Here is a 12,726-nt window from a genome sequence, read left to right as displayed (position 1 = left end):
TATTTTCCTTTTGTACCAACTATGGGTACAAATACTAATATTGAGATACTTATGACCTCAGCCATTTTAAATGTAAGTACATTGGTGAGAAAGTACATTAAAACAAATAGCTCATCAATAAATGGGCTCTTATACATTCCATGTGAAAATGTCATTTCAAGAACTAGGCTTTATTTGAAATTATTCTTTGGAAGACTCACTGGTATTTAACAAAACAGAAATTTACTGTTTAAAAAACTTCTTAGGTGCAGTTTTAAAATTTTTAAGCAAAGGTGGCAAAATACTGCAGTGACACTAAAAAAATCATTAACAGTGTAATTAGCAATTTAGAGTACCATTATCCAACTTGTTCTGTGCAGAATGCAGCTGTGACTGTAATTCTGCATCTGTTTCTTTGGTCAGAATGGTATTTTGGTCGATGAGTAGTCCAGCTTGAAATGCAATACTATTCTTTCCTGCCCCAAAACTGTTCTTTGGGAGATGGTAACATTATGCGAATGGAAAAGAATGACCATTTCAGAATCTATCCTCTTTGTGAAGTGTAATTGTCATCATGACAGGCTTTCTATCTGTTTTTTCTTTAAATGAGGAAGTGTCAAGGTAGCCACTGCCACAACTACTATCCGTATTAGGAAAATACTTTGTTATGTTTGGCCCAGTTCTGTACCTTTAAACCAGTTGACTTAGCTTGATATTACATGGCCACCACCTGCCTAAAGCAAGTTTCTAGCATCTGAGCCTAGAGCTTTCTTCAACTTCTTTTTTCTGTTTCCTGCCCTATTTCTGATGTTTTCAGCTTTGGTACTCTCGCAGCAGCATCTGTTTATAGCTTTATATTCATATCTTAGATCTGATAGCATTTGTTCTAATCTGGTGTTAAGTATGGGCTTCTCTCCTTGGCCTCATCTATGCTTTCATTCACTCTAATAGCAACTTGGCCCCAAGGCAGCTTGGGTCCCAGTTCTGTACTCATTGGGCCATCATCTCATTGAGGCTTCCTAACCCATACAAAAGGAAATCAGGTATTCAAAACACACACCTGTAATTCTAGGAGTACTTGATTATTGTAAAATCACAGAGTAACTAGTAGTAACTTGGTCATTTTCTTACTGGTAGGATACTAAAAGAGAAGACTTTGATGTCCAAGAAAAAAAGATGGTCCTTATAGGCTAATTGGACCTGTATGGAACCTGTCTATCCTAAACTATTGCTATTTCATCTCCTGGAGATGCTTGGAACGCCCTGCTTCTTGAGTTCCCCATACGGTCACAGACTGTCGTGGCAATTAATACTCTATGATGTTTGGGCAGAGCTACAGCCATCGTTCCTTATGACTTTCTTAATGAGGGAAGCAAAGACAGGGACCATCCCCTGTGTCCTTTCCATAAGATATAGAAAGTATACTGCAAATATACCACCATTTGCTAAACCTTCCAAATTGTTGGGTGTAGACATAGACATAAAGAAGGTTTCGATTTATCATCATCTACAGCAATTGGGCTGCTTGAGTTGTCCTCCAAACACTGTTTCTAGATGGATTTTCAGGAACAAAGCTCAATTTTTTATTACAGGCTTTTGCCAAGGGCAGTACCAGCTGCTCCCTACCTATCTCATTTTACTTTCTCCATTCTTTGTTAGCTAAGCGAAAGAATATATTATTAGTTCATTGAAGAAACAGAATTCAGATGCATAGTGTGACCACAATAACATAATTAGGAAGTAGCAAAACTATTTTATGAGCCCAGACTTTCTGACTTTAACACTAGTTCTCCTTCTGTATACCACAACTATTGTCTCTTTAGTATTACTGTTTAAATACTTCATAAATCTTTATTCTTAGGAAAATCTTCTAATATGGTTTTTCATTTATAAGTATCTTAGTTGACTAAATGTTTAAAAATATTGGATCAGTTCAATAGGGAAAGACAAAATCTTTAATAAATGATATCCAGTCTGGTCCCATGAGCTAGTCATTAAGGAAGTAGAATCACACATGGCCGACCACAGTTCAAATCCCAGGCTTGCCAGCTTGAAAAATACACCAGGCACATGTGTGTATATGCCCCAAATCCATATAGGACAGAAAAATGGAAGAGAACAGATTATGGCATGACCATACCCCATTATTAGATGCTTTCTCCTTTTCCCTATTTCTATCCCTCTCTGTCTCTCTGTTCTGGCAAGCGCACATGTCCTCTACAATAAATGAATGAATGAATAAATAAATAAAATTCATATTTTAAAATTTACTTCATATATAAAATTCCTATACAAAAATTCTCACTTCATATGCAGAATTCATACATACTTCATATCTCACATTATATACAAAAGTTAATTCAAGGGACCAGCAGTTAGTGTAATGGCTATGTCGCTGGACTCCCATGTATTCAACCGCGGTTTGTGTCCCGGACCCGGTGGCTTAAAACTCACGCTGGGCGCGTGTGCGTACGTGCCCAGGATCCCAAGAGGAGAATGGAGGAGGAGGGATTGTGGCATGGCCATCCCCCCTGGGGGGTGATTTCTCGCTTTCTATCTCTCTTGTCTCTCTGTTTGGTGAGTGCACGTGCCCTATAGCAAAAACCTCTCAAAAAAAATGTTAATTCAAGAAGTATAGGTATAAATAAAGCCAGAATCATAATAAAGCTTATGGAAGAAAACAAACTATCTATGACCTAGAGTAGGCAGAAATTTCTTAAGACACAAAAACACCTAACCATATAAAATAAAGCTGATAAATTAAACATAATCAAAATTAAAAGTTTTCACTCATCAAAAGACACCAAGCAAATTTTTTGAGAGGCTTTTACTATAAGGCACGTGCACTCACCAGAAAGACAGAGAGACAGAAAGCGAGAAATCACCCCCTGGGGGGGGATGGCCATACCGCAACCCCTTCTCCATTTTCCTCTCAGGATCTTGGGCTCACACACACACAATGCACCCAGCATGAGTTTAAGCCACCGGGTCCAGGACTCGAACCATGGTTGACTACATGGGAGTCCAGTGATGTAGCCATTATGCCATCTGCTGGTCCTGTAGCAAATTAAATAACATACATGAGGGTACTTCAAAAAGTTCTTGAAAAATGGTATTTAAGGATAAAGATTTTAAATATAAACTTTATTTCTCAATATAAGCTCTATCAAATTCAAGACACATTTAAAAATGAAACCAGCCATTCAGTTCATCTCTAAAGAGCTGAGGGTACTGGGAACTTAACTATGTCTGTACAGTCTTTTTTATATCATTAAATGAGGAAAAATGGGTGTCATTTAAAGAATTTTTCAGGTTAAGAAATAATATGAAGTCAAAATAAAGACAAATCAGGGTGTAAGGTGTATGCCTAATGATTTCTCTTTGAAACCTGCAGTTTTGTCCTAGTTTGATGAGTGGAAAATGAGCAGAAGCATTTTTGTCTTAGAGAAGGACTCTCTCTAGGGAAGTTTTCTCAGGTGTTTTTCTACTCAAGCTTCAACTAACTTTTCAAAACACTCTCAAAAAAATAAGCAGTTTGCATCGATCAACAGAATCCCATAAGACAGTTGCCGCGACTTTGGCTCATGACTGGTCCTTCTCATTTGGACCATTTCTAACTCTTGGCAGTCACTGCTTTGAGTGTGCTTTGTCTTCAAGGTCATACTGGTAAAGCCATGTGTCATCGCCTTTTCTAATTCTTCAAAAAAAAATGCTTCAGGATTTTGTGCCCACTTGTTTAAGATTTTCATTAAAAGCTCTGCTCTTATATTCAGCTAAGGGTAACAGTTTGGGTGTTCTTTAAGCAGAAAATGTGGTCAGCTTTAGTTTTTCAGGCAGAATTCTATAAGCTGAACCAACTGAAATGTCTGTGCTATTGGCTGTTGTTTCTGCTGTTAACTGTAGTTCCTCTTCAGTTAGGCCATGAACAAAATTATTTTTTTTTCTTACATCAATATGCGTGGTCTGCCACTGTTAGTACCATCTTCAACATCATTTTGTTGTTTTCGTTTTTTCCTTAAAGTTCACCTGTTTATTCCTTCCATAAGAGAAAAAGAGAGAAAGACAAGTATCCTTAACAGGGGCTCTCACCATACTCTTCCTCTCAGCCCTCTCAGACAAAATGACCATGAGTACACGCAGTGTGTGTAAGTCAATCCCAGAACTGAACCTCCATCATCCATATGGCCTCCAGAATCACAAAGGGTTGCATTACCACTGTACTACCATTGCTGGTCTGTCTGTTCCTTCTTAAATTGTGTTATTCAGGGGCCAGCCGGTGATGTGGTGTGACTAAGGGCACTGGACTCCCACATGACCAACTGTGGTTTGAGTTCTGGACCTGGAGGCTTGCTTTCTCTCTCTCTCTCTCTCTCTTTCTCTCTCTGTGTCTCTCTCTGGAAATATTAAAAAATAATAATAAATAAAAATGTTAAATAAGATAATTCTTTTAAAAATGTGTTATTCATTGGTAAACTGCTGATTTCTTTGGGGCATAGACTCCATCAACTTTTGGTAAAGTGTCAGTGATTTCACCATTCTTTCACTCAAGTTTCACCATAAATTTAATGTTTGCTCTTACTTCAGTTTTAGTAGAATTCGTGTTCCTCTGCTAGGGATTCTTTTCAGACTGATGTCTTATCCTTTTTAGTGCCCCAAACTAGGTTCTGTCAGATACAACAAGTGGTATAGTTTATTTTGGTGCAAAAATAAATAAATAAATAAAGTCCAGGGGGCTAGCCAATGGCATAATAGTTACATTGCTAGACTCCCACTTAGCTGACTGTGGTTTGAGTCCTGGACCCAGCGGCTTAAAGAACTCATGCCAAGCATGTTTGCATACATGCCCAAGATCCTGTGAGGAGAAGAGAAGGGACTGCAGTGTGGCCATTCCCCCGGGGATGATTTCTTGCTTTCTGTCTCTCTAGTGAGCATATGCACCCTATAGCAAAAATCTCTCTAAAAAAAAAGTCTGTGCAGAGTTTTTCTGTAATATGCATTTTCCATGGAATTTTGAAGACCTCTCATATATCCAGCTTGGAATTCAGTCCATCAGAAAAATATGAGGATGGATGAGGCATAATGGGAAAAAGAACATGAAAAGATTTAATAAAAAAATTTATTGAGGATAATAGTACAAGAGAGTAGCAGTAAAATAATAATATCTATAACATTACAATTAATGTTTTGATATCTTAAAATTGTGGAATAATAATTACCATAAATAGAAAAACCAGTGTATCTACTTTTTTAAAAAATATATATTTTTTACTTAACTTTATTGGTTTATTTATTTATTTATTTATTTTAATTTGACCAGAGGGTGACAGTGAGAGAGAGGGAGGAAAGTGAGAAAGCCAGTCACCAGGTCCAGGATTTGAACCACAGTTGACCATGTGGGAGGTCAGAGCCCTTAACCACCATACAACCTGCCAGCCCCATATCTACTTTTTTAGTCAGTGTTTTATTTTTACTGTTAGAATCTTTTTATCTAGGTAAACTTACATATCATTAAATTCACAAATCTTGAGTGTACAAATGTACAATTCAATGAGTTTTACCAAATGTATAGACTTGTATTTCAAGCACCTAATCAAGAAATAGAACCACAGATCTAATACGTTGGTCATATTCTTTCTCGGCTCCCCTTGTAAAACTATTTCAATAAGCCCAAAATGCTTTTGGTCTTCCTATAGCTACAATAAAATCCACAAAACCCCCAATGTTTTGGGGACTATTAAGGATGGTAACTGTGGGAGCTAAGTTGGTTGATCCAATACTCTTCTGGAAAGCCTAGGCCCTAATTGCGAAAAGTCCTGAGGCAGCTATTGTTTAGAGTTCTCTAACGTACATTCCATAATTAGCACTAGTAGTACATGACTATATGTTAGGTGAAAATTCCAATAACATAATTAACCACTTTAAATGTTATAGAATTATCTCCTTTTACTGACCTTTTGTTTCTGGTTGTCCAAATACCTATAGTGCATTTTAAATATTTCAGTGACAGTTTCTGCTAGTAATTCATAATAATAATAGCAGATTATTTATGTCCCATATTTTATCCTGAAAGAACCCTTAGTTAGGATTTTCTAGACTGTTTATAAGAGGTAAAAATCAATAACACGGGCATCTTTCTCATAGCATACTCTTTAAGCAAAGTGACAAAGCAGGCTACAATTTGTGAGCAATACTGAAGGAGAATGGCATATCTACTTGAAACCATAGAGAGAACATTAATTTTTTAGGCATAAGAATCAATACCCAAATTTTAGTTTTACTAATGTACAAGGTTTTACAAAACTCCATTGGGCTGATCATAGAAAAAATCTTAGAAGATGACATTTTTGTTGCTGTTTAGTTGTGGTGGTTAATATTTTTAAGGAGTCAGTAAATACTAGAAGCAGTTGTAAATTATTATAGAAAGGTCGTGACATCTATTTTCGTACATTTTGTTTGTATCCTAAATTCCTTACCTTTTCTAGCCAAATCTATTTCTCTTCCTTTCTTTCTCCCTTTTTCTAAAGGACCTGATAGGTACACTCATCCCTAATGAGTAGAAAGAGTGCCTTGTAGGTCAGTCCTCTGCCAAATCCTGGTTTCCTTCACTCTTTCTGTTGTGAGTGACCAGTGAGTAGGCCAAGTCCTTTAAAGTTGGAAAGATGGCAGAATGGAAATTCTTCGATGGATTTTAGGATCACTTAAGCATTGTCAGAGATTAAAAGTTAGAGGAGTGGGACCAGCAGGTGGCGTGGTGGTTAAGGTGCTGGACACTCCCACATGGCCGACCGGGGTTTGAGTCCTGGACCTGGTGACTTGCTTTCTCACTTCTCTCTCTCACTCTCACCCTCTGTCTCTCTCTGGTCAAATTAAAAATCAATGAATGAATAAATAAATAATAAAATAAATAGTTATTTTTAAAAAAAGTTAGAGGACTTTGGGAAAATTTTGAAAGGAAAAAAACATAAGGAACTAAGGTTTTATTTGTGTATACAAGTAGGGCAGATATATTAAAATGCATTATTTACCAAATAATATTTAGTGAGATATTAGAGAAAGCAGATTTTCAGTTTTCTTTCTATGTATAGTAGTTGTAAACAGTTTTTCTTTTAACCAATACAGATAACCAAAGAGAGGGAGAGAAGCTTCCGTATTTCTGAAGAAAAGCAAAAAAAGATATATGTATTAGTGCACACAATCACACACAAAGAGTTATTTTCTGAAAGCTAGAAAATTGCTTTCAAAGAAAAATGTATGATCTACAGTTACAATGTTTAGACATTTGGCAATTGGATAAAATAATTTTTTGGTGAAAATAGGAAAACAGATTGACATAAATGTACATTAGGGTAGTGACTTTCATTTCTTGTACATACACAGTGAAATAGTTTTGGGCAATAAATTCTTGGAAAAGTAGAGTAGGGATTGGATAAATGTCATGGTTTATAACTGAATCCATATAAACAGGTGAAAACTCAAGATAGAGAGGTAGCGCTAACCACCTGATAAAGAGACTCAAAGCCCTTTCACCTACCAAAAAACAATTGCTTTAGAGTTGTTATGGGATATTACAGTTTGATCTTTTAAAAAAAGGTGTTGGCTACATTTGTGGCTACTGTGGATATATAAAATAAGAATGGAATGCCTTTTGTTCCCTTATACAAAGAAATATTTATTATTTAAAATCTTAACTGTAAAAAAATATTTTTTATGTTGTACATTGTGGAACTAATACTAAGAATATTGAAAAAGGTGAAACAGCCACTATTTCTGCCTTGGATGGCTTAAAAATATAAAGGCTAATTGACTATGCAGAATTCTGTAACTATTTCAGGTCAGTTACCAAGCTAAAGTTTAGTTCTACAATGTTGAGAACAGACCTCCACATTCTCCCCCAAATTTATTCTATGCTGTCTGGTCCATGTTTCAAGTTCAGGTTTTCATGTTTCCCCCCTCCTTCCCCTTATCTAAGCCTCAGCCTTCCTTCACACAGAAACCCTTCAGTGACAGATTACTGCAACCCATTTCTGTAGCACATTTACTAAGACCTCTCCATTACTGTTTGACTTTTGGTAGGATGTTCCTTGAGGCCAGAACAACTCATCTTATTTCTTTGTTAGCAATGCTGGGTGATCAGTAAGCATTATGGAAAGCAAGTTTTAGGGGAATTCAAGAGAGCAAACAATTAATAGTGTGATAATGGGTGTTTGGAGAAAGTAGATCATGAATGGGAAACTAAACTAAAGAGATTCAGGTCTTGGGGAAGATGAGAAAGAGAACATTCCAAGCTGAAATCACAGAATGACCTAAAGTTCCAGTGTGCATAGCCGTATTAACTGAAACTATACATACTATTACATTATTAGAATATTAGATATTAGATGAATGAACTAATGAACAAATTCATATATAATGAGTTGAGTGGTATGACCAAGTCTCCTAGACAGTTCCTTTTTTTTTTGGAGAGGTTTTCGCTATAGGGCGTGTGCGCTCGCCAGACAGACAGAGACATAGAGACAGAAAGCGAGAAATCACCCCCCAGGGGGGATGGTCACGCCGCAATCCCCTCTCCTCCATTCTCCTCTCGGGATCTTGGGCACACATGCGCCCGGCGTGAGATTCAAGCCACCGGGTTCGAGACGCGAACCGCGGTCGACTACGTGGGAGTCCAGCGACACAGCCATTACGCTAACTGCTGATTCCCGACAGTTCCTTTTTAAGTCATTCACTTCTCACACAACTTTTAGTTCTTTGGGATACAAAGATGAAGGTACCATTTTTTAAAAAGAATTATTGCTTTAATTTTATTTATTCATTCATTTTATTTTAATTTGACCAGAGAGAGACACAGAAAGAGAGAGAGGGAAAGTGAGAAAGCAAGCCACCAGGTCCAGGACTCAAACTGTGGTTGACCATGTGGGAGTGTCCAGCACCTTACCCACCATGCCACTTGCTGGCCCCAAAGATATGATACTTATTTTCAGAAGCAAATTTTAATGGGGCAGACAGAAATGCAAAAAATTATATAATATGTTACCTGCATTTAGAAGAATGTACAATGATTCTGGGAACATAAAGGAGGAGGCTTCAGAGAGGAATTATGTAGGACAGGACAAATTTTCAAAGGCCTTAAATGCTCGACTCTATTGTTTGGACATTATGTTATCATTAAGGCAACATACTATGTCAGAGCATTTTTCGAAGGTTTGAAACAACACCGATCCTTTCTAGGATTTCTTGTGGGTCTTAGTAATAGGCTCCTCTGAGAGATTTCCAGCCCTAGCTCTATAATTACACTTAACGTTCAGCGGAAAGAAGTCAGAATGTGGCTGGAAGAGTTGGCAATAATCTCTAACCTGTTTGGAAATACTATCTCAGAAGGTAGTAATCCTTTAACATTAAATATCAAAATTGAGGTGCCCTAATTATTGTAGAGGCCCAAAATATCTACTTAATTTGAAGAATAATATTCACCGTGAAAGTACTCATTAAATATACTTGAAATCTGAAAGAACAAAGAAATGATTCTTAATTTGAATTTCATCGAGTTTTTAAAGGAATTTTCAAAACTCTCCAACTAAACACAAGTATTTCTCTCTCCAACTTACTTATTTCTAGTCATTTGATCCTTCAAAAACCACAAGGAAGAAAAAAAGTATTACAACTTACTCGCCAACGACTGGAACTTGTCAAATAAGCCCATTTACTTCTCCCACCAGCTCTGAAGAGCAAGAGCACAGAAATGGACCATCAAATGGTAGTTAAACATTCTTTCCCACTTACATTAAGATTTTTCTAGTTATTGATTAAATCAAGATTTTAATTTAACAATATATGGATCTTACTGTAGCCGACTTTTCTGTCCTATCAAAGAATTTAACATAGGCTAGAATGTAGATATTAGTTTGGACATAAATGTAAACTTTCTAGGCTCTTATTTTAAAATGCTACTGCAGACTTTCTTCCCTTTCTAGCCCATCCATTAAATAGAAATTATGGCCTGACTGCCTTCAGCTACTATCAATTATAATGGTTATAGATACGCCCCTTAACAAGCTATCCATCATGTGCATAAATTAAAGGGCACATAACTCAGGTACTGCTGCACTACAGCTTAAGAGTGATACTTCTAAATGTTATTTTATCCCTGTTGTCCATTTAGTTTTATCCACACTTAGTGTATCTTTATGTAGCTTACCTTTACTTATTATATTTCATTCCCTTCTTTTTCTTTACTATTTTAAATACATTTGCGAAAGATTTGTAAAATTTTCTATAGAGAAAAACATAATTTTAATATGCAGTCCTTTATTTTAAAATATTAATTTTGACCATACATATTTGTTGTTCTCTAAACAACAGTGATTTCTTGCTAAAATATTTGTTTTAAAATGCAAATTTCAATCTTACAAGTTTAATTTTTTATATTGAGAAAGGTCATGAATCAGTGACATGTCAGTTTCTATAATATAAAATTTTAAATTAGTTCAAATTTAATACAGAGTATTTTAGATATGTTATGATTTGCCTGATTCATATTTTATTGTTTAACACTTTTTGAGTGCTAACCATAGAAGCTAGAAGTGTGGAGAAGCTACACAGAAACAAAGAAGTATCCTCATTTTACCTGATCTGTTACAGTGAAATACATGAGATCTTAAACTCTTGAATGTCTTTGATTTTGCTTTAATCAAATGCTTTTTATCTTAAAGCTTAAAGTGTTAGATTTGCTTTTTTGCAAAAATGTATGAAGATGTGTACATTTTCTTCAAGTTCCACAATTCTGTTTTTAAATACCTAATATTTCTTTTTTAAATTAGGAATTAATACCTTAAAAATCACACATCTCTATACTGTAATGTGAGTAGATTTTAAGTTGATACGTACTCAATTTACATATTGAAATTAAATGTGGACTTAAGGGAACATTCCTTTTTTATGGAACATTCCATAAAAAGATTGGTCATATGATTTCAGTTGACATTTAAGTGGATAATTATTACAGATTATGGTACTAAGTAAGCTCTTTTTAAAAAAAAAAAAAGATAGCAAGGGTTCTTGAGGTGCTGACAGTATTCTATTTCTTGACTACATGGAGGTTCCCCTAATTTATTCTAGTTATTCATTAAACTGTACATATATGTTTTATGTACTCTGAATATGTATGTCTTATACATAGACATCTTAAAATAGTAGAACTTTGTCTAGAAGCCTTTGTCAGTTTATATTATTTGTAATAATTACATTACTCATTCTAATGTATCATCTTGTTTGTGCTTTAAATATAAGAAAGCCTGATACTTAGGAAATATCTTAAATTCTAAATAAGTAAGAAAATGTGACTTAGGAAATCATTTAAGTTCTAAATGATTTGACACTCTCTATTGAAAATTCCCACTTTTTATATGTTGTAAAAAACATAATGTAGAATTTGAATAACATTTACAAGGATATTTTAGTGCTAATCATTTCCCAACACACTTACGATAAAATCCAAAATCTCCTTTTTTTTTTTAAGTTTTTATTTATTTATCGGTTGTAATTTTGGGGCCACCAGGTCTGAGAGTTGAACCGTGATCAGCCATGTGGGAGTCCAGCACCGCAATCACCACACCACCTGCCAGCTCCTGTGTCATGATTTTTAAGGCCATACATCCACCTAATACCTGGCCATCTCATCTGCCTCTTTTTTTACTACTCTTCCCATGTTTGCACTTTAGCCATTCCAACCTTCTTGCTATTTGTCAATCACTCAGAGCCCCTTCCTGCTACCGGGTCATTGCACTTGCAGTTCTCTTCACCAGAATACTCTTCCTCCAGATACCTTATCTGTACTTTTTGTGTGCATTTGAACCACATACTATCTGAACAGAAGACCGAATATTGGATTTAAATTCATTTGTTTTTATAAAAATAAAAAAATTCTGGTTCTGTATCTTCTCTTTACTTAGACTTCCCAGTTTCCAAAAATGGAATGATTTATTTCAACTCTTCAGCTTACACATTTAAAAGACAAACATATATATATGTATGTATGTGTGTGTATATATATGTATGTATGTATTATATGTGTGTATGATATATTTTATATATATGTATAATATATATTTATATATGTGTGCTTCATTATATTGTTGGCCTCCACTAACCCTTAGCAAATTTCATCAAACTACTATGCATTTCATACTTACCCATAACCAAAAGCCATAACTGTGCATTTTAGAAAAGAGGAATGATGGTCAGCTTTTCTCCTTTGCTCCCAGAAACACTTAGACTTGTTATTTAACAATGAGGGTAGAAAGGGACCAGCAGGTGCTGTAATGGTTATCACTGGACTCCTATGTACCTAACCGCAGTTCAAGTCCCAGACCTGGCTGCTTAAAACTCAGGCTAAGCACATGTGTATACATGCTCAGAATTCCAAGAGGAGAAGGGTGTGGCATGGTCATCTTCACCGGGGAGGGAGGGGATTTCTCGCTTTCTCTCTCTCTCTTATTCCCGGTCTGCCATGTATTCCAGGAAGGCCATGTACAAGAGGAAATACTCGGCCACTAAATCCAGGATCGAAAAGAAAAAGAAGGAGAAGGTTCTTGCGACTGTCACAAAACCGGTTGGTGGAGACAAGAATGGTGGTACCCGGGTGGTTAAACTGCGCAAAATGCCTAGGTATTATCCTACTGAAGATGTGCCTCGAAAGCTGTTGAGCCACGGCAAAAACCCCTTCAGTCAGCATGTGAGAAAGCTGCGAGC

General features: G+C 36.0%; 1 protein-coding gene across 2 annotated transcripts in view; it reads left to right on the top strand.

Annotated features, from left to right (window-relative positions):
- The window catches only part of ITGB3BP (integrin subunit beta 3 binding protein), a 74,581-nt gene that overhangs the window by 16,765 nt on the left and 45,090 nt on the right, over positions 1 to 12,726 (top strand). For both annotated transcript variants that reach the window (XM_006147529.3, XM_006147530.3), the window contains exon 3: positions 9,595 to 9,733. In XM_006147529.3, coding sequence (XP_006147591.1) covers positions 9,595 to 9,733 — 139 coding nt within the window. The remainder of the gene's footprint in view (positions 1 to 9,594; positions 9,734 to 12,726) is intronic.

This window comes from Tupaia chinensis, unplaced genomic scaffold, assembly GCF_000334495.1.
Source record: "Tupaia chinensis unplaced genomic scaffold, TupChi_1.0 Scaffold000215_1, whole genome shotgun sequence".
In the NCBI taxonomy this organism is placed as follows: domain Eukaryota; kingdom Metazoa; phylum Chordata; class Mammalia; order Scandentia; family Tupaiidae; genus Tupaia; species Tupaia belangeri.
The sequence above is the reverse complement of the archived record's forward strand: the minus strand, read 5'-3'. Positions and strand labels throughout refer to the sequence as shown.